Source organism: Neoarius graeffei, chromosome 17 (genome assembly GCF_027579695.1).
Source record: "Neoarius graeffei isolate fNeoGra1 chromosome 17, fNeoGra1.pri, whole genome shotgun sequence".
NCBI classification, from domain to species: Eukaryota; Metazoa; Chordata; class Actinopteri; order Siluriformes; family Ariidae; genus Neoarius; species Neoarius graeffei.
In genome coordinates, this window is record NC_083585.1 from 26974466 (window position 1) to 26997524 (window position 23059).

Sequence of the window (23059 nt, forward strand, 5' to 3'; positions counted from 1 at the left end):
ATCGCATAATCTAGGTCGTGTAGCTCGATTGCGAGAAATCAAGTTCGGTTCAATTTCAGCCTAGCTAAGGTGTTTACATGCCATTTAGAGCTTCGATTTCAGTCGAGCAACGGCAGAAATTCGATTTTCTCTATGTGCATGTAAACGCACTGAGTGTGAAGTCTGGTTAGGGTTAGAAACAAAGAGGCTATTTCTCAGGTAACACAATAATTAGGCTTCTTTACACAACAATGGGAGGCAGATAATGGTACGTTAGACTTATTCACAAATTTGGGGGGATTTCATTGCAGACTAAAGTCTGCACTTTGGGCCTTCTAGTGTTAAAAATATGCTGTTAACTCAAAACACTTCTTATTCATTGCAAAACGTTTATTTCAGCGCTGTATACAGGTATTGAGCACACAATGTGACCGCTTTTATGCGGTAGCCTAATAATAATAGAACAACCCGAAAATTGCAGGGTAACCCCAGACCTGCGCAAGTGATGCGCTACTGGCAAAAGAGCCAGCGACGTATGAAAAAAACCCACACCTTGGACCAAATACATATTATTTTCGGCACGCTGCTCCACCAGTCTGTAATGGTATTTTTCATATGATTACATTATGGTGTAAATGTGGTCTTGAGAAAAAAAAAACATGTTTGCAGACCTTTTGTTAAAATTGCTAAAAGTGATGTTGTAATATTGAAACAATGGGTCTTACAGGGTAAACTACAGTATGGCGTCTAACCTTTTGTAATGCATAACAGCTTGTTTGGATGGAATGTGCAAGCTGCCCTACCTCCCATTCAGTGAAAAGGGACCATTCTCACCTGTCTTTGAACAATGCAAAAGGCATCCCCCAGAACATTCAGAACCTGTTTTTCTGTCTCCTGTAAACTGCTAAGGGCAAACACTCAGAACACACCCTGAAAAAAATGAGACTTTGGATAAACTGTGGAAAAACCGAATTAAATATTAATTTATGTCTATCATATATAATTTGTGCTGGATATTTTATTTGGCATTAATAAAAACATTTTAAGATGCCTAAATTTGCGAATGTGGTCTAATCTCGCGTACGTTTCCGATTCCTTTCCGCACATGTTTTTTCAGAGGGGAGACACACACACAATGCTAATGCACTACTGCCAATGTGCAATTCTAATATTTTTGCCTGTGTGTGTCTGTGTCTGTGTGTGCACGTACATAAGTGTGTGTGTGTGTGTGTGTGTGTGCGTGTGTAAAGTCTTCTTATTTTTTATTTTGTTCATACACTGACACTCATTCTCTCTCTTCTCTCTCTCACGCACTCATTTTATTTGTTCTTTCATTTGTTGTTTTTTCTCTTCTTTCTTCCTCAATGTCAGTCTCGCTTTCTTCTTTTTCACTTTCAAACTCCTTTCTTTCTTTCTCATCTCATCTCATTATCTCTAGCCACTTTATCCTGTTCTACAGGGTCGCAGGCAAGCTGGAGCCTATCCCAGCTGACTACGGACGAAAGGCGGGGTACACCCTGGACAAGTCGCCAGGTCATCACAGGGCTGACACATAGACACAGACAACCATTCACACTCACATTCACACCTACGCTCAATTTAGAGTCACCAGTTAACCTAACCTGCATGTCTTTGAACTGTGGGGGAAACCGGAGCACCTGGAGGAAACCCACGCGGACATGGGGAGAACATGCAAACTCCGCACAGAAAGGCCCTCGCCGGCCACGGGGCTCGAACCCGGACCTTCTTGCTGTGAGGCAACAGCGCTAACCACTACACCACCATGCCGCCTTTCTTTCTTTCTATTTATTTATTTTTTCTTATTCCTTTTTATTTTCTTCATTTCCTGTGTGTGTGTGTGTGTGTGTGTGTGTGTGTGTGTGTGTGTGTGTGAGAGAGAGAGAGAGAGAGAGAGAGAGAGAGAGAGAGAGAGAGAGAGAGAGAGAATAGCCTCAGTGTAATACGACACTCTGGCCAAATGCTGTCAGGGTTTTACACACACACACACACACACACACACACACCATGCGGACAGATAGAGAAAGATTGAGAGAGAGAGAGAGAGAGAGAGAGAGAGACATATAGATAGACACAGACAGACAGAGAGATAGACAGACAGACAGAGACAGGGGCGCCGCTCGGGGGGGAAAGTTAGGACGATTCTAAGGGCCTGGCACTGACAGGGGGGCCTGTGAGGGATATTAATATTATTTTAATAGTATTGCCTTGTGTAAGTTTTTGAAATAAAATATTTCATTTCATCTGTTAAAATATGCAAATTATACATGGTTATGATTTGCTATAACATTTTTCTTGAATTATTTATGATATTGTCATTTCACCCCTCCACCCTTTTTACTAATGGTACAGTCTGATTCTGGGCGCGGGATTAGCGCAGTTTAGAGCAGCTGGCAGTTTTTCTATGTGCGCAACAGAGGTGAACATTCTAGAAGTTGCTAAGCAGGAGCAGGTGTGATGAATTATGAAGTCCGGATATCACACTGTGTGAAAAAAAAATCACCTTTTTTCATAGGTATCTTTATTGTATAATGAAGTCTAGATGTTTTGCCATTGTTCATGTGTGGATTTGTTGATATTGTTAAGTATTTAACTTTAATATTTTGCATATTAGCTGTGGTCAGAGATATCATTGCTATTGTTCATGTGTGGATTTATTGATACTGTTGCTAAGTATTTAACTTGAATATTTGAACATTTGCTGTGTTTTCTAATAAATGTGTGATGCCTAAAAGAAACCAAAAACACTTAGTGGATTTCTTGCAGTGCACTCTGTAATTGTATCAAAAAACTAGTGTAGTTATTCATCAAGGCATACATTTGATCACATACAATAAGTCAATAAATGGAGGAAACAAAGGAATACATTCTGTAATCCTGATTATTGATGATGTTTGCTGGAGGGCTCTGGAGTATCCATAATGTGCATACAGAATGTTATAAATCCATATGCATGCAATTTCTCTCAACACAAACATTTGGATTGAATGAACTCCATAGGCTACTGAGTGGCCTAATAATAGTTGCTCATAAAAGGAAAAAATATATATATATCTTCCATATATATCATGGAATGTTCATTTTAAGGCAACAGTCTATTCAGTATAATTCTGACAGTTCTGCATTTAAAATGTTCATATACCAAATAATTGTATCACCTAAACTTGCTAGGTAGCTGATCACACGCGTAGTAAAGTAAAAGTGCCAGCCAAAAACAGACTTCAAATTCAGTTGCTTGAGCTTGAAAATTTTACCGGGGGGGCCCTAAATTGTAATCTTTCATAGGGCCCAAGATTTCTAGCGGCGCCCCCGGACAGAGATACAGATGTACATGTAAAGCCTCAGCTGCGCATGCCGCCTGGCAACGCGCTCCCTCGCTCCGTGCGCTAGGTGAAGGATCGGTCAGTGGAGAGCTCAGCTAAGTTCAGCATGTTTAATTTCCCAAGCCAATGACAAGAACTTTCGTGAGAAATAACGCGAACGTCTGCATCATGCGGGATTTGCGGGTGGGAGCGGGACAAAATATGGCGGGCGGGAGCGGGACTGAAAATCATAATTCTTTGCGGGAGCGGGACTGAAAATTCTGTCCCGCGCAGACCTCTACGGAAAACCCAGAGTTTCCCTCATTTCAGGGTTTACAGACTCAGAGTTTTCACTAAACCTGCTTTGTGAAACGGACCTCAGGTTTTTATCAATGAATAAATGCTCTCACCAGTGCTTAATTTGTGAAGTGGGAGGTCCCGGAACGCAGGAGGCGGGTGGGTCCGGCGACTCAAAAAAAAAAAGGCGGGGGGTGGTTTACTATAACTTTACGCACACACGCCTATTGTGTGTGTTAAAAAAAAAATATCAAACATTATGATCTTAGAAAACGCTTTAGTGACGAACAGTTACAGACAGTAATATGTCGTGATATGTTATAAAATATTATTTTTTATTAGGCTATATATTAAATCTCATCTCATCTCATTATCTCTAGCCGCTTTATCCTTCTACAGGGTCGCAGGCAAGCTGGAGCCTATCCCAGCTGACTACGGGCGAAAGGCGGGGTACACCCTGGACAAGTCGCCAGGTCATCACAGGGCTGACACAGACACAGACAACCATTCACACCTACGGTCAATTTAGAGTCACCAGTTAACCTAACCTGCATGTCTTTGGACTGTGGGGGAAACCGGAGCACCCGGAGGAAACCCACGTGGACACAGGGAGAACATGCAAACTCCACACAGAAAGGCCCTCGCCGGCCCCGGGGCTCGAACCCAGGACCTTCTTGCTGTGAGGCGACAGCGCTAACCACTACACCACCGTGCCACCCATATATTAAATTATATATTAAATTTATCTTCTAAAATAACAGACTGTACTCATATCACAACCGGTTTATTTCACCATTGGAGATCAGATCACACAAGACATGCGTTACATGACTCATTTTAAGGATTTAAGTAGGGTATTTAACATGGGAACATGGGACATGGGAAGTATACACCCCATGTCCCTCCCTCTTCCCCTTTCGCATAGATTTTGTGGATGTCATAGGAGAGAAATCAACAACAGATATCAAAATCAAAACCGAACACTAAACAAATTTTTATTTACTTATTTATTTAATTTATTGTTTGATTTTTTTTCCCCTTTGTGATGGTCACAGAGGTGATCTGATCCATTTAAATAGCTGCCGGAACACCGAATGAAATGAAAATAGCTGCCGGATCCGACGACGGAGGTTCCGGATCTTGTTCCGTCATGTTCCGGCTCAAATTAAGCCCATTGCACCGCGTTTCTTATGGGAGTTTTTTTTTTAATACAATATCAGAGATGCTTGAGTATGCAGGCCGATCAGAAAAGTGTGCCTCGATCTGAAACGGCTTTTACCCATTAAAAAAAAAAAAAGTTTCATACATGGTCTTCTAGCCTGAGAGGGGAGTAAATTGCAGTAGGCTGTATGTCCCGAGTCGGAATCGAACTACGTACCGCACTATCATGAGGCATGCAGTGTAACCCCCGGGCTACCAAGGCGCATATAGTCCTTGCCGGTTTCCCTTCACATACCGTACATAAATCACCTGTCAGATCTGTTGAATTAATTTTAAATTATATTGACATTGTGCTGTAACCGATTAGTAATTTCATTTCTATTAGGATTTCCCAGTGTGATTGGCAGCTGCAGCAGTGTTGCGCTTCTTTCAGAAAACATATTCAAACTCGCTGTATGAGCGCATTAAAATCTTATGGCTTTTTAACTCACGGTGAAAGTCCTCTGGGTTGAATTAACTAACTGAAATCAGCTGTTCTCAGCGTTTGATAAACCTGCTTTGTGAAACGGACAATCACTGCTCCTCCCCGTGGAAAAATGAGGGATAGCAGCTGGTTTTCACACAAGCTGCTTAGGGGCGTCACCAGTCAGGACTGCATTGACTACGTCATTGTGGGGGATAAATTATCTGCACTGACCAATTGGCAGACAGTCACGAACCAGTCAGGGGATGGCCAAGGGCCTGCAGAGGGCCAGTCACGGAAACGTGGAACAAATTCAATGGCTGTTATGGTATCATGGTTTGGGCCTGTTTTGCTGCATCTGGACCAGGACAGCTTGCCATCATTGATGGAACAATGAATTCTGAATTATACCAGCGAATTCTAAAGGAAAATGTCAGGACATCTGTCCATGAACTGAATCTCAAGAGAAGGTGGGTCATGCAGCAAGACAACGACCCTAAGCACACAAGTCGTTCTACCAAAGAATGGTTAAAGAAGGATAAAGTGAATGTTTTGGAATGGCCAAGTCAAAGTCCTGACCTTAATCCAATGGAAATGTTGTGGAAGGACCTGAAGCGAGCAGTTCATGTGAGGAAACCCACCAACATCCCAGAGTTGAAGCTGTTCTGTATGGAGGAATGGGCTAAAATTCCTCCAAGCCGGTGTGCAGGACTAATCAACAGTTACCGCAAACATTTAGTTGCAGTTATTGCTGCACAAGGGGGTCACACCAGATACTGAAAGCAAAGGTTCACATACTTTTGCCACTCACAGATATGTAATACTGGATCATTTTCCTCATTAAATAAATGACCGAGTATAATATTTTTGTCTCATTTGTTTAACTGGGTTCTCTTTATCTACTTTTAGGACTTGTGTGAAAATCTGATGATGTTTTTGGTCATATTTATGCAGAAATATAGAAAATTCTAAAGGGTTCACAGACTTTCAAACACCACTGTACAACACACATTAATCACTGTGGCAGCGGGAGTGTGGCCAAGCGTCAGTTTGTGAATGGAGGGCGGGGCCATGGAAGGTGAGTGGCAAAGTCAGTACACCTATGGTCAAATAAAGTTGTGTCTGTATGTGCTTTGCAGTGAGGATGGAAGATAGAAAAGGAGGGAGAGAGCAATGAGAGAGGATCTCTCCCAGTCAGAGCACGTCTGTGTGTTTTGTGTGTGTGTGTGTGTGTGTGTGTGTGCGCGCGCGTGACTGAATAAGCTGAGCAAAAGCTGAAAAGCCAAAGTGAAGAGAATTACAATAAAAGTCTGTGTTAATGTTATTTTCCACCTCAGTATTCCACCCACATCAGGGACATACTATAATCATCATTTAGCCCAGGGGTGTCCAAACTTATCCGCAAAGATAAAAGGGCCACTCCATGTGCGGGTTTTCATTCCAGTTAAGTAGGTGCCAACACACCTGATTCCATTTGTTTAATCAGTTGATCTTGGCTCTCAACAGACTTTCATAATTGGCTTTTGTTTGTTTTTAATAAGAAATACGCGCCCACGCAGGGCCTTTCCAGAAAACACTGGACACCCCTACCCTGGTGCTTCATCAGTGTCAGTTTATGACGTTTGTAGGTTGGATCCAACATAACGTGGCATAGAGGTGGTGATTGCGGTATCAGTACCACAAACAATACTATAGTAGTACCATATAAACGTCACTGCTATATGCCTAAAATAACACCTGTTCAGCTGTGTGGTCCTCTGCTGATCTCTACAGTATATGTACAGGCACCTGACAGAATAGCAAATCACTGTGTGTGTGTGTGTGTGTGTGTGTGTGTGTGTGTGTGTGTGTGAGAGAGTGAGTGAAGTGATAATCAATACATCAAACTGGAATTTAATTATATACTCTACACACATCTTTGATGTCTCCCATCTTCCATTTCATACCTGAACAATGTGCTGTTGTTTTGGGATTGTCTGATCTGACACCTTGAAACACAGAGGATCCTTCATGTTCTCCACCAGGAGCAAGTTGCAACACTTGAAAATTGCAAAAGAGGTTACACATGAGTGTTCTGTGACATACTAAGACTTTCACAACTTTTCATGCACAGACACCTGATCCAAATCCAAACATTGTAGAATACCAGTAGCAACAGATTGAAAAAGGTGATTTGTAACACTGATGACTCACAAAAATGTGTGTGCTGTAGATGAAATGTTCCATCCTCTTTTTTGCAATCAGCAGCATTTTATCGAAGAGGAAGAAGGCCCGCTCCTTTTTAACCCTCTGAACCCGGAAGGAACCTTCCAGGACCAGCTCTCCAAAGCCGCTGAGATCCGGACCAGTCCAGTTTAACAACAGACTCTCAATCTCCTGGTAGAATGTAACAAATTTGTTCAGTTACACTTCAATGCTAATACTTTTCGCTTTAAACATGTGTATTTGTGTCTGTTGTGTGTACTGGACATTTCTTGCAACTTTTCATGTGTTAACCAGGTGTCACAGGTGCCCTTAATGATTTTATGAATTTTGTTCTAAGTGATAATTTTTATCTCTTCTGCATCTCTTATTTGTTAATACATCAGTAGGAAAGACCTAATTTTAAATGTCTAAAAATTAATCACCACCACACAAACCTTTTTCTCTGTGTAACATGAAAGAAAGGAAGACATTTTAATTCATTTAAAGAGCATTTTCAAATAAAAATGTCATTCAGGTTGTCTTGTTTTACCTGCAGAAACAGAAGCGAGACAGTCAAAGTCTATGTACGAAACACCCACAGCAAGTTCTTCAAGAGTTCGAATTTCCTTATAAAATTAGGCAAAAAGGCAAATGTGGACGCACTATTGACTTGGTTTAGTTTTTTTTTTTACTGTTTATTGTTATTTATGGTAATTTATTTGATACAGAGGGGAACCATCAGGGCCTCCTAGACCTTCAGAGAAGACCCAAACACATCAGCATTTCAAATGTTGTATTTAATTTCTTTCATACTTTAATTTCTTTCATAATTTCATTATAATTATTCTCTTCTAATTCCAATTCTATTCTCTTCTAATTTTCTATCAAATTTGCTTTAGAAACGAAAGGGTTACTGTCCTGAAAACATTAAAATCGAGTTATCCAATGAGATTTGTTTGTTTGTTGTCTCTTGGCAGAGAAGAGTTTAGAGCTGACTCACTCATTGGTTAGGACTTCATTGCCAGGACAGAAGGCCATGGCAGTGTACAGTGGGGCAAAAAAGTATTTAGTCAGCCACCAATTGTGCAAGTTCTCCCACTTAAAAAGATGAGAGAGGCCTGTAATTTTCATCATAGGTACACTTCAACTATGAGAGACAGAATGGGGGAAAGAATCCAGGATATCACATTGTAGGATTTTTTAATGAATTAATTGGTAAATTCCTCGGTAAAATAAGTATTTAGTCACCTACAAACAAACAAGATTTCTGGCTCTCACAGACCTGTAACAACTTCTTTAAGAGGCTCCTCTGTCCTCCACTCGTTACCTGTATTAATGGCACCTGTTTGAACTCGTTATCAGTATAAAAGACACCTGTCCACAACCTCAAACAGTCACACTCCAAACTCCACTATGGCCAAGACCAAAGAGCTGTCAAAGGACACCAGAAACAAAATTGTAGCCCTGCACCAGGCTGGGAAGACTGAATCTGCAATAGGTAAGCAGCTTGGTGTGAAGAAATCAACTGTGGGAGCAATTATTAGAAAATGGAAGACATGCAAGACCACTGATAATCTCCCTCAATCTGGGGCTCCACGCAAGATCTCACCCCGTGGGGTCAAAATGATCACAAGAACGGTGAGCAAAAATCCCAGAACCACACGGGGGGACCTAGTGAATGACCTGCAGAGAGCTGGGACCAAAGTAACAAAGGCTACCATCAGTCACACACTACGCCGCCAGGGACTCAAATCCTGCAGTGCCAGACGTGTCCCCCTGCTTAAGCCAGTACATGTCCAGGCCCGTCTGAAGTTTGCTAGAGAGCATTTGGATGATCCAGAAGAGGATTGGGAGAATGTCATATGGTCAGATGAAACCAAAATAGAACTTTTTGGTAAAAACTCAACTTGTCGTGTTTGGAGGAGAAAGAATGCTGAGTTGCATCCAAAGAACACCATACCTACTGTGAAGCATGGGGGTGGAAACATCATGCTTTGGGGCTGTTTTTCTGCAAAGGGACCAGGACGACTGATCCGTGTAAAGGAAAGAATGAATGGGGCCATGTATCGTGAGATTTTGAGTGAAAACCTCCTTCCATCAGCAAGGGCATTGAAGATGAAACGTGGCTGGGTCTTTCAGCATGACAATGATCCCAAACACACCGCCCGGGCAATGAAGGAGTGGCTTCGTAAGAAGCATTTCAAGATCCTGGAGTGGCCTAGCCAGTCTCCAGATCTCAACCCCATAGAAAATCTTTGGAGGGAGTTGAAAGTCTGTGTTGCCCAGCGACAGCCCCAAAACATCACTGCTCTAGAGGAGATCTGCATGGAGGAATGGGCCAAAATACCAGCAACAGTGTGTGAAAACCTTGTGAAGACTTGCAGAAAACGTTTGACCTCTGTCATTGCCAACAAAGGGTATATAACAAAGTATTGAGATGAACTTTTGTTATTGACCAAATACTTATTTTCCACCATAATTTGCAAATAAATTCTTTAAAAATCAGACAATGTGATTTTCTGGATTTTTTTTTCTCATTTTGTCGCTTATAGTTGAGGTATACATATGATGAAAATTACAGGCCTCTCTCATCTTTTTAAGTGGGAGAACTTGCACAATTGGTGACTGACTAAATACTTTTTTACCCCACTGTATGTTTATGTAAGAAGTGACAGATGAATTAACCAATTGGATTCTGATTTATAGTGTGAGGGACCAAAAATTTATCACCCTAGGCCTCCTCGAAGGTCAACACGAGCTTAACCGTGAGTCAGTTCTGTCAGCGCGGCAGTGAAATCACCTTCCAGCCGGTGTAATGTTCATCAGTAGTGTTAGCAAATGCTAATAAAGTGATCAAACCAGTGCTGTCGAGAGCAAGTATCACAGGCTAACGACTGAGAAACGAAGATTTCTGTCTCCAGGCTCCTCTTCTACGCTGCACGCTCGCTACAGTATTTTTCACTCAGACTTAAGTATTCATTTCCCTGTGTAATTACCTCGCTCGTGATGGAGTAAGTGGGGCAAAATACTGTAATCAGTTTGTTTGTGTGTGTGTGTGTGTGTGTGTGTGTGTGTGTGTGTGTGTGTGTGTGTGTGTGCGCGTGTGTGTGTATCTGCTTGTTAACAATCTAACGTCTAGAAGGTTGCACCAATTGACTTCAAATTTTCAGGGTAGGTGGGCAATGGTCCGTAGATTACCTGATTAAATTTTGGGGGTAATCGGGTCAAGGTGAAGGTCAAGGTCACTGGAAAGGTCAACCTTTTGGTCAAAATAACATTTTCCATTATAACTCAAAAACGGTTGTCGATAGACTGATGTTTACTATTATGAGCATATAGGAACTCCCATATGGCCTTTCATCATTTGGCACCATGATCTTTGACCTTGAGTGACCTTGAAAGGTCAAACTGAAGGTCAAGGGCTATAACTTTAAAATGGTTCATGATAGCCAGATGTTTACCATTATCAACATATAAGAAGTTCCATATGGGCTTTCAGTTGCCGCCATGACCTTTGACCTTGAATGACTTTGAAATGTCAAACTCAAGGTCATGGATTTTCACAGGACTATAACCTGACAGCTGATGATTGAGAAATATTACCATTATCAACATATAGCTATAAAAACTTTTCCAAGATGGCGGCACGCACACACGCAGCGGCTCCTCTCTGTCCCGACAGAACGGTATTTTCGTGTTTTTTGTGTTTTAAAACAGTGTGTATCTGTTCGTCTTTGTCGCGTCCATTAGTCTCAAGGCGCACATACTCCCGTGAGTTTCTGCTCGACATCCACAGAACTATATTCACGGATATAAATCCAGCGGACGCGGACATGCTATGCGGCTATGGTTTGCTCCGGAGGCCTGCTCAATCACCGACCCCCACTCCTGCATCCAGCCCACAGTGGAAGCGCCACAGGTGGAACATGCGGAAGCAGAAGAGAGGCAAACGCGGAGGTATCCGAGCTAGGCTAGCGGCTAGCCCTCACCGGCCGGCTAGCCCTACCATCACTCTGGCCAACGTACGCTCGCTGGACAACAAGCTGGATTATGTCCGCCTGCTCCGCTCATCCTTTAAGTCTGTGAGTGAGTGCTGTGTCCTTGTGTTTGTGGAAACATGGCTTAATGACAGCGTCCCGGACTGTGCCATTCAGCAAGCCCGGCTAACATGCTACCGGTCAGACAGAGCGCTAGTCGAGGGGGGGGAAGACTCGCGGCGGAGGACTCCGTGTTTACATCAGTGATGCCTGGTGCCACGATGCTGTTGTGGTCTGCAAACACTACTCACCTCTGGTGGAGTTTATGATTATTAAGTGCCGGCCATTCTACCTGCCGAGGGAATTTACAGCCATATTGCTGGTAGCAATATACATCCCTCCCGGCTCCAATAACAACAGGAGTGAAGCACTGAATGAACTCTATCAGCACATCAGTGAGTAGCAGACAGCCCACCCAGATGCTTTCCTCATCCTGGCTGGGGATTTCAATCATGCAAACCCCAAAAGCGTGTTTCCAAAACTCTATGGACATATCAACTTTCCCACACGTGGAAACAATACTCTGGACAGTGTTTACACCATGCATAAAGATGCCTACAAAGCCCTACTCCTCCCCCACCTTGGGGCCTCAGATCACTCCACTGTTATGCTAATGCCAGCATATAGGCCGCTGGTTAAAGTCACCAAACCAGCTACAAAGCAGATAACGTGTGTGGCCAGAGGGGTCTTCGGAGGCACTCCAGGACTGTTTTTCCACCACTGACTGGAGCATGTTCAGACAGGCGGCCACCTACAACAACACCACAGATCTCCAGGAGTACACGGAGACCATCACTGCCTACATGAGGAAGTGCATGGACGACGTTACGGTCACCAGAACCATCTCTATTCGGGCCAATCAGAAGCCATGGCTGACAGGGGAAGTCTATAGGCTCCTGTGGGCTCAGAATGCCACCTTCAGAGCTGGGGATGAGGTGGGCCTGAGGACAGCTAGGGCCAATCTGTCACGAGGCATCAGGGTGGCCAAGAGACAGTATTCCAGGCACATTGATGACCATTTCAACGACAGCAGAGACACCAGGAACCTGTGGCAGGGGATTCAAACTATCACAGACTACAAGCCCTCACCACAGACCTGTGACAACTCCACGTCTCTGCTGAATCAGTTGAACAACTTCTTCGCTCGCTTTGAGGCAGACAACAGCACCACGGCACAGAAGACCTCACCACCTCCCGGCGACCAGGTGTTGACGCTGTCCCCAGACAGCGTGAGGAGGGCTCTCAGGACGACAAATGCACGAAAACCCCGGGTCCTGATAACATTCCTGGTCGTGTCCTGAGAGACTGTGCCAAGGAGCTCACAGATGTCTTTACAGACATCTTCAACATCTCGTTGAGCCAGGCTGTTGTCCCCACGTGCCTCAAAACCACCACCATCATCCCGGTCCCGAAGAAGCCGTCTCCCTCCTGCTTCAATGACTACCGCCCTGTCGCACTCACTCCCATCCTCATGAAGTGCTTCGAGCGGCTAGTCATGAGGCATATCAAGTCTGCCCTCCCCCCCGCCCTGGATCCTTTCCAGTTTGCATATCAGTCCAACTGTTTGACCAATGATGTCATCTCCACTGCCCTCCACTCAGCCCTCACCCACCTGGAGACAAAAGACTTGTATGTCAGAATGCTGTTCATAGACTAGCTCAGCATTCAACACAATCATTCCTCAGCAGCTCATTCACAAACTGGACTAGCTGGGACTCAACACCTCCCTGTGCAACTGGCTGCTGGACTTCCTGACGGGGAGACCACAGACTGTACGGGTCAGCAGCAACTCCTCCAGCACCATCACACTGAACATGGGGGCCCCCCATGGATGTGTGCTAAGCCCCCTCCTCTTCACTCTGCTGACCCACGACTGCACACCAACATCCAGCTCAAATCTCTTCATTAATGGCCCTTTTCCACTACCCTTTTTCAGCTCACTTCAGCCCGACACGGCTCGCGTTTCGACTACCTTAGAGCAGCACGACTCAGCTCGCTTCAGCCCTGCTTAGCACTCAAAACTCGCACGGTTTTGGAGTGGGGCTGAAGCGAGCCAAACCGAGCCGAGTGGGGCTAGGGGCGTGAGGAGACACTCCCCTGTGCACTGATTGGTGAGGAGGAGTGTCCTCACACGCCTACACACGCCCCGCGAGCACGCTGAGATCTGTAAACACCGTAAACCCGGAAGAAGAATAATTACGAGAATTTCTGAAGCCTTATGCGCCTCACCACATCTACACGCTCTTGCCAGTATCTGTTGGCGTTGTCAGTGACAACAAGCCACAGCACCAAGACCAGCAACACTAACGACTCCATGTTTGTTGTTTACTATCCGGGTCGTGAGACTACCGCTTAAAAGATCACTGATGTCACTGTTTGCGCCGCCTAATGACATCACGTGACGTCCACCCACTTTCGCTAACTCCACCCAATGTGTCCACCCACTTCCAGCCAGGACGGTTCAGCGCAGTTGTAGTCGAAATGCAACTCCAACAGCCCCACTCAGCTCGACTCAGCCCAACTCAGCACGGCACGGCTCAGCCCAACTCAGCCGCGTTGGTAGTGGAAAAGCGGCATTAGTTTGCGGATGACACGACTGTGGTGGGTCTCATCAACAATGGCGATGAGACAATCTACAGGAGTGAGGTGAGCCGCTTGGCCATGTGGTGCAAGGACAACAATCTCCGTCTGAACGTGGAGAAGACGAAGGAGATTGTTGTGGACTTCAGGAGAGCGCACACCCAGCATGCTCCACTATCTATCGACGGTGCTGCAGTGGAGAGGGTGAGCAGCACCAAGTTTCTGGGTGTGCACATCTCTGAAGACCTGTCCTGGAGCAACAACACCGCATCACTGGCCAAAAAAGCCCAACAGCGTCTGTATTTCCTCCGCAAACTGAGGAGAGCAAGAGCCCCGGCCCCCATCATGCACACTTTCTACAGAGGCACCATCGAGAACATCCTGACTAGCTGCATCACCATGTGGTACGGTGTCTGCACCGTGTCCTGCTGCAAGACTCTGCAGCGCATTGTGAGAGCAGCTGAGATGATCATTGGTGTCTCTCTCCCTTCTCTAATGGATATTTATAACTCCCGCCTCACCCGCAAAGCCATCAGGATTGCAGGTGACCCCACCCACCCATCTCACAGCCTCTTCAGTCTGCTGCCATCGGGGAGGAGACTGCGGAGTCTCCGGGTCAAAACCAGCAGGCTCAAGAACAGTTTCTTTCACCAGGCAGTCAGGAGGCTCAACTCCCTCCCTGTTCTGCCCCTCCTCCCCCCTCTGCCCCCTGCCACAGATTCTGCTTGCACACCCCCCTTCAGCATCTGACATGTCATCCTCACAGTTTCCCCCCCCAACACACACACACACACACACACACACACACACACACACACACAGTGGTGCTTGAAAGTTTGTGAAACCTATACAGTTTTCTATACTTCTGCATAAATATGACCTAAAGCATCATCAGATTTTCACACAAGTCCTAAAAGTAGATAACGAGAACCCAGTTAAACAAATGAGACAAAAATATTATACTTGGTCATTTATTTATTGAGGAAAATGATCCGATATTACATATCTGTGAGTGGCAAAAGTATGTGAACCTTTGCTTTCAGTATCTGGTGTGACCCCCTTGTGCAGCAATAACTGCAACTAAACATTTCTGGTAACTGTTGATCAGTCCTGCACACTGACTTGAAGGAATTTTAGCCCATTCTTCCATACAGAACAGCTTCAACTCTGGGATGTTGGTGGGTTTCCTCACATGAACTGCTCACTTCAGGTCCTTCCACAACATTTCGATTGGATTAAGGTCAGAACTTTGACTTGGCTATTCCAAAACATTAAATTTATTCTTATTTAACCATTCTTTGGTAGAGCGACTTGTGTGCTTAGGGTCATTGTCTTGCTGCATGACCCACCTTCTCTTGAGATTCAGTTAGTGGACAGATGTCCTGACATTTTGCTTGAGAATTCGCTGGTAAAATTCAGAATTCATTGTTCCATCAATGATGGCAAGCCGTCCTGGCCCAGATGCAGCAAAACAGGCCCAAACCATGATACTACCACCACCATGTTTCACAGATGGGATAAGGTTTTTATGCTGGAATGCAGTGTTTTCCTTTCTCCAAACATAAGGCTTCTCATTTAAACCAAACAGTTCTATTTTGGTCTCATCCATCCACAAAACATTTTTCCAGTAGCCTTCTGGCTTGTCCACATGATCTTTAGCAAACTGCAGACGAGCAGCAATGGTTTTTTTGGAGAGCAGTGGCTTTCTCCTTGCAACCCTGCCATGCACACCATTGTTGTTCAGTGTTCTCCTGATGGTGGACTCATGAACATTAACATTAGCCAATGTGAGAGAGGCCTTCAGTTGCTTAGAAGTTACCCTGGGGTCCTTTGTGACCTTGCCGACTATTACACGCCTTGCTCTTGGAGTGATCTTTGTTGGTCGACCATTCCTGGGGAGGGTAACAACAATCTTGAATTTCCTCCCTTTGTACACAATCTGTCTGACTGTGGACTGGTGGAGTCCAAACTCTTTAGAGATGGTTTTGTAACCTTTTCCAGCCTGATGAGCATCAACAATGCTTTTTCTGAGGTCCTCAGTTCATGTGAGGAAACCCACCAACATCTCAGAGTTGAAGCTCTTCTGTACGGAGGAATGGGCTAAAATTCTTCCGTAAAATTCCTCAGTGTGCAGGACTGATCAATAGTTACCAGAAATGTTTGTTGCAGTTATTGCTGCACAAGGGGCTCACACCAGATACTGAAAGCAAAAGTTCACATACTTTTGCCACTCACAGATATGTACTATTGGATCATTTTCCTCAATAAATAAATGACCAAGTATAATATTTTTGTCTCATTTGTTTAACTGGGTTCTCTTTATCTACTTTTAGGACTTGCGTGAAAATCTGATGTTGTTTTAGGTCATGTTTATGCAGAAATATAGAAAATTCTAAAGGGTTCACAAACTTTCAAGCACCATTGTACATACATACATCTCATCGTTCATTAACACACTGAACTCAGGGACCGCACATCTCACTTTACCTCGCTCATTTGCACTATTCCGCACTACCTCATCTTAACAGCTGCTAGTTTGCACCGGCGCGGGAACCGGGGGTGCGGGGGGTGCGGCAGCACCCCCTGGTGGTGGACCCTCAAAACTGACATGAACATAAAACAAAACTTGCGTGAAAATATATTTGTTTATTTATTTGTTTTCATTTGGCTCTGCTGATTTTATATGTCATGTTTTAGATGTAGGATGATGAGGGCTACATTTTAGTTATTTAAAAAGGATTTAATTAAAACTTATAACTTAATATGTAGCCTAGTGGACCATCAGAATTTTTTTTGTCGTGACGTTGACGTTCAGCTTTTCAGCGCGCGAAATTACAACAGGAAGCGAGTACGAGTCGACCGTCTGTAGAGAAGAGTAAGAGTTAGTTAGTTAGTTAGTTGATACTTAATAGTTACTATGTCTCAGAAGAGAACCGTGTGGATTTAAGTGGAATAATTGCGAGAAGTCATATGATCAAGACAGCGTTTTAAGGTAAGGCCATTTGGTTATTAATTTTGCCCGCTGTGTCGTGTTCACTTGAGCCTATTTGGTATGCCTTGAACAGGTGCAGGTGTTGCTAGCATCGTGCTTTGAAGTTGACTCAGATGTAACTACAGTCTTAAAAAATGTTCGTTTAAAACGGTGTGTCCATGCTCATCATGTTTTACTTTTACTTTTCTTAATGGAGAGTGTGAAATACCGCTGCATCACTTTTATGAGTGATTTTTGCAATAGAACACTAAGTTAGTGTCACTAACCCATAGTAGTAGGATGAGTGGGTTCATGGATTTCGGTCTGTTGATTGAGAGAACCATGGTGTTTGTGTTGTTCCAGCGAGAGTGTTGTTCTGTTTCGTGTGTGTGTGTGTGTGTGTGTGTGTGTGCGTGCGTGCGACTAACTACTGTATTTGAAATGCACACTCGCTTGACTGGATCTGGGTATGTAAGGCTGTAATCGGGTGGAATCCGAGTCTCCTTCTGTTTATCTAGAGCAGATGTAAAACCTGCGACTGTTAAACCACAGCTGTGCGCTTCTGCTTCTAAAATAACCTGTACTTCGTAATCGTGTTAACTGAGAATTGTCATTGACAGACAGGCTTCAGATTCTTCCGTCATCACTCAAAAAAAAAAAACGTCATTTTTACGGATTAGGCCTATTAGTAGCAGGCAGTTTAACGAAATATTGCAATTGCAAGCTTAAAAGGATTTCGGACGCCTGATTGGTTAAAATGCAGGAAATTGCATCTAAGAAATACAAAATTTTCTGGGGGAGGACCCCCAGACCCCCCTTCAAAAAAATGTCCCAGGTCATGTCACAGCACCCCCTGCCGACAATGTCTTCCCGCGCCGCTGCTAGTTTGTTTATACTGCTTATTTCATGTTTCATGTTTACCTGCTATACCTCAAGTGCCCTTGACTGTTTGGTTATTTGAACCAATTTATGTGTGTATATATATATATATATATATATATATATATATATATATGAGTGTTTAGTCTATGTCTAGTTCATATCTAGAGTGTTTATACTGTTTATATTGTCTGAGTGTTTAGTCTGTGTCTTGTTCTTATCTAGTGTTTATACTGTTTATTTATACTGTTTATATTGTTTGAGTGTTTAGTCTATGTCTAGTTCCTATCTAGAGTGTTTATACTGTTTATATTGTTTGTTTTTTTCAATTATTCTATTTTTATTTATTGCATTGCCTGTTTGCACCTTGGGTCAGAGAGGACTGATATTTCATCTGTGCTGTATGTCGAGCATGTATAGCATATTTGACAATAAAGTTGACTTGACTTGACTTGAAATAAGTGCTGCTGGGCGAGGTTTGTTTTGCCTGGCAACACTTGTTGACTTACTTTTAAAATCAACATTGACAACTACACACAACGGAGCGACCTGGCACCCTGCTGCTAATCCCTTACAAAATCCTTTACCCTGTTGCTTTTTTGTTGTGTCTGGCTAAGTTTTGGTTGAGCTGAAGTCCCAGCTCTAATAGTAACAGTTCACCACTGATTTGATATATACAGTACACTTGTATACAGTTGTGGTCAGAAGTTTACATACAGTGACATGAATGTCATCTTGGATATGAATGTCATGGCAATATTTGGGCTTTCAGTAATTTCTTTGAACTGTTCTTTTTCTGTGGCAGAATGTACAGCATACAGCTTTAATTAAAAAAAAACACTAGAATTTGGTGCACAAGTTATAATTTTCTTTCGTTTTTTTTAAATCAACCCAGGGTCAAAATTATACATATAGCACACCTCATATTTGGGTAAAATGTCTCTTCGCAAGATTCACCTTGACCAAACATTTTTGTTTACCATGAACAAGCTTCTGGCAGAATTCTGGTTGGATATTTCACGACTCTTCATGGTAGAATTGGTAGAGTTCAATTAAATTTGTTTTTGTTTTTTTTCTTGCCATGGACTCGACTTATAAGCACGGTCCATATATTTTCAACAGGGCTGAAGTCAGGACTTGTTTTAAGCTTAATGTTAGCCTGCTTTATCCTCCACAACCAGCTCTGATGTGTGTTTGGGTTCACTGTTCTGTTGTAACTCCCAAGTCGTGTTCAAGTTTCTGATGGTTTATGCTGAAGAATTCTGAGGTAGCCTTCCTTCATTATTCCATCCACTTTGTGCAATGAACCAGTTCCACTAGCAGCAAAACAGCCCCAGAACATGATGATCCTACCACCTCCAGCTGGTACAGTGTTCCTCTGTACATGGTGGTCATTGTGGCCAAACAACTCAATATTTGTCTCATCTGACTATACAGCTTTCCTCCAGAAGGCTTTTTTTTTTGTCCATGTGGTCAGCTTCAAACTTTAGTTAAGCTTGAAGGTGTCAATTTTGGAGTGGGGGTTATTTCTTGGATAGCAGCCTCTTAGTCCATGGTGATCTGAACTGTACACAGTGATCCATCAGCTTTCAGTTCATGGAAGGGCTGTGCCGTGGTGGTTCCCAGGTTGTTCCTGACCATCCAAACCAATTTCCTTTCAGCTGAGAGTGACAGTTTGGGTTTTCTTGAAGCAAACCAAAGTGACTTCACCTCACAATAACTTGGATACAATTGTCTGAACTGATCTTGGGATTTGCAGTTGTTTAGAAATGGCTCCAAGAGACATTCCGGAGTTGTGTATATCTGTGATCCTCTTTCTCGGATCTGCACTCAGGAGTGAAGTATCAATGTGCTGTCGAAATGCGCAGAAGGTGTTAGTACGCCTGTCATTATAGTGCGGACTTTCCATAGCATAGAAAATCGCCACGTTTCAATTTGTGTAACTGAACTTTGTTTCATGTCACTGGTCATATAAACCTATGTAAACAGGAAAAACGCGGAAGAGTTTGGTCGCATCTAACTACAGCCCCAAAAAATACCATTGGCCATGCTGAGCCTAGCTACATTGCTAACAGGAGTGACAGAGCGTCTGACTGACTGGTAGGTCGCGCAAAGCTCGGAGCGGTACGGATTAGCTCGTCTCAATTCAGAGAAGAACATATTTCATTATGGAAGTACGGTGGACTGTTCCTTTAACTGAAGCTATTGACGTGTATATGCATGATTGCTTTGCACTGCTGCCACATGACTGACTGACTGTATAATTTCATGAACACTCAGGGGTAAAGGTGTTATTTTGAAAGCACATTCTACAAAAACTATTAAAATGGCCAAAACAACAGTATTAGCATCATGTAGAAGTTAAAAGAAATAGAGTCAAGGCACCAGAAAACCATGTGCATTACAAACTGTCAGTTTGTAGTGGATATTTTGATAGAATCCTTTTGATTGATTCTTTTGTGAACAGTGTTTGCAAATGTCAGAGATAAACACTCCTCCTTCAGAGGGAAGAATTTATGGTTCTATGGTACATTCAGTATGTAAAAACTAAGTTCTGCCAAAAACCACATCTGCTTTTTAGTGTATTATTCATGTATAATCATTCATGTCTCTCTCATGCTAATACCTTTAAAGACAGGGGAAGGTAATTTATTTTAAAAGCTTTTTTTTTGTTATATTTCTTGAAATTCTTTTTACATTCTGACAGCAATGAATAAATCTGGCTCTAAAAAGGAAAAAAAATCCATCATCTGGCAGTCGCAGGGCTGCAGAAACTTATCCAATCATTTCATTTGGTCTGAATGAATTGATTGGATGGCCTACCTGCCTGTCCACCTGCCTACTTGTGCGTGCTCTGCTCATGCACACATTGCGTGTGACCGGAGTCTTCCGCATGGCTCGGCAGACATATTGTAAACACGGTGATAAAGCTAGCAAGCTAGTCGACAGCTGTGAGCACTAACAATAGCCATGTTCATTGTTTGCATTATCTCATCTCATCTCATTATCTCTAGCTGCTTTATCCTTCTACAGGGTCGCAGGCAAGCTGGAGCCTATCCCAGCTGACTACGGGCGAGAGGCGGGGTACACCCTGGACAAGTCGCCAGGTCATCACAGGGCTGACACATAGACACAGACAACCATTCACACTCACATTCACACCTACGGTCAATTTAGAGTCACCAGTTAACCTAACCTGCATGTCTTTGGACTGTGGGGGAAACCGGAGCACCCGGAGGAAACCCACGCGGACATGGGGAGAGCATGCAATCTCCGCACAGAAAGGCCCTCCATCGGCCACGGGGCTCGAACCCGGACCTTCTTGCTGTGAGGCGACAGCGCTAACCACTACACCACCGTGCCGCCCAGTATTATGATAATGTTAGGTGTTAATTTTTTTTGCATGTGAATAAAACATGAGGTAGTGACAACAATGTACTACGCTCCTCCCCTCAACACTCTCTCTCATGTACTCATCCTTCAGCTGTAGTCAGGCAGTATGCATTCATGTGTTTTGAGGATTGGCCTTGGAGGGAGTGCTGAAGGGAGAGAGAGGGGGATTTTTTTTTTGGATACTTTCAAAATCTAGCTGACTCTTGGTGGTGTCTCCAAAATGACCTAGCCTTCCTTTAACATTACAGCGTATGATTTTGTGTTTACGCTACGTAATCATATATTTAAAAGAGGGTTTTTTTTAGTCAAACAACAAACACACGCTACAAACACAGTGTGTGAATAAAAATTACGGTGTATTCTTTTATGTCTTAGGGTCCATTAGGTTTTGCGCTCAGAGACCCAGGAGGACCACAATGTGTAGGTCCAATTTCAGTTTTTCAAAAACTGACCCTGTGTCCTTAATCACTCACTACTCACTATACAGTGGACTATATAGTGAGTCCACCATTTTGTAGTGCTGTCCGAATGTATAGTGAGAATTATTACACCCCGTATAGTGGACTCGTAGTATCCCACAATGCATTGTGAAAAGTACTGTACAACTGATGGTCACTGACTAAGCTCATCTCATCTCATTATCTCTAGCCGCTTTATCCTGTTCTACAGGGTCGCAGGCAAGCTGGAGCCTATCCCAGCTGACTACGGGCGAAAGGCGGGGTACACCCTGGACAAGTCGCCAGGTCATCACAGGGCTGACACATAGACACAGACAACCATTCACACTCACACCTACGGTCAATTTAGAGTCACCAGTTAACCTAACCTGCATGTCTTTGGACTGTGGAGGAAACCAGAACACCCGGAGGAAACCCACACGGACACGGGGAGAACATGCAAACTCCACACAGAAAGGCCCTCGCCGGCCACGGGGCTCGAACCCAGGACCTTCTTGCTGTGAGGTGACAGCGCTAACCACTACACCACCGTGCCGCCCACTAACTAAGCTATATATATATATATATATATATATATAAATAAATAATCATGCATTGTGGTTGCGCTGAAAGAAAAATGGCAGACGACAGAGTAACAGTTAGAGTGCAGAGCGAGGAATTAATAAAAAGCCTCAAATTTGATTTAATAAAAGGCAACGGCAAAGAAGAAAGTATTCAGCCTTGATTTAAAAGAACTGAAAGATGCAGCAGACATAAAATCACTCACTACATATTACTATATAGTGCACTATAAGTACTTTGTATTGATTAATGTGGGAAATACACTCAATATAATATGGATTTATCACAAAAATACATGCATGGATTTATTATTTTGAAAACCCACCAGCCAACCGATCTGGCACATTTTAATTGCGCGACAGTAATGACATAAATAACGGTGCAGTGTCCGGGTAGTGTCCAAAGTGTTTTTTTTTTCTTTTTTTTATTTTACCAATGAGCTCACTATATAGTCCTTTATATAGAATTCCCTAGATAGTGAGTAGGGAGTAGTGAATGAGTGAGTGATTTCGGACACAGGGTGACTACACCATGACACAGGGGTGGCACGATGGTGTAGTGGTTAGCACTGTCGCCTCACAGCAAGAAGGTTCTGGGTTCAAACCCAGCGGCCAGTGAGGGCCTTTCTGTGTGGAGTTTGCATGTTCTCCCCGTGTCTGCATGGGTTTCCTCTGGGTGCTCCGGTTTCCCCCAAAGACATGCAGTTAGGTTAACGTGGGGTGGCCTTGGGCTGAAGGTACCTTGAGCAAGGTACCTAACCCCTGACTGCTCCCTGG

At 43.6% G+C, this 23059-nt stretch overlaps 1 protein-coding gene across 1 annotated transcript in view; it reads right to left on the bottom strand.

Moving 5' to 3' along the window:
* The window catches only part of plekhg2 (pleckstrin homology domain containing, family G (with RhoGef domain) member 2), a 102821-nt gene that overhangs the window by 35970 nt on the left and 43792 nt on the right, over positions 1–23059 (bottom strand). Inside the window, exons 9-10 of the mRNA XM_060943489.1 lie at positions 7414–7596; positions 7167–7259 (exon numbers count right to left, since the gene is read on the bottom strand). Of these exons, the coding sequence (XP_060799472.1) occupies positions 7167–7259; positions 7414–7596 (276 nt within the window). The remainder of the gene's footprint in view (positions 1–7166; positions 7260–7413; positions 7597–23059) is intronic.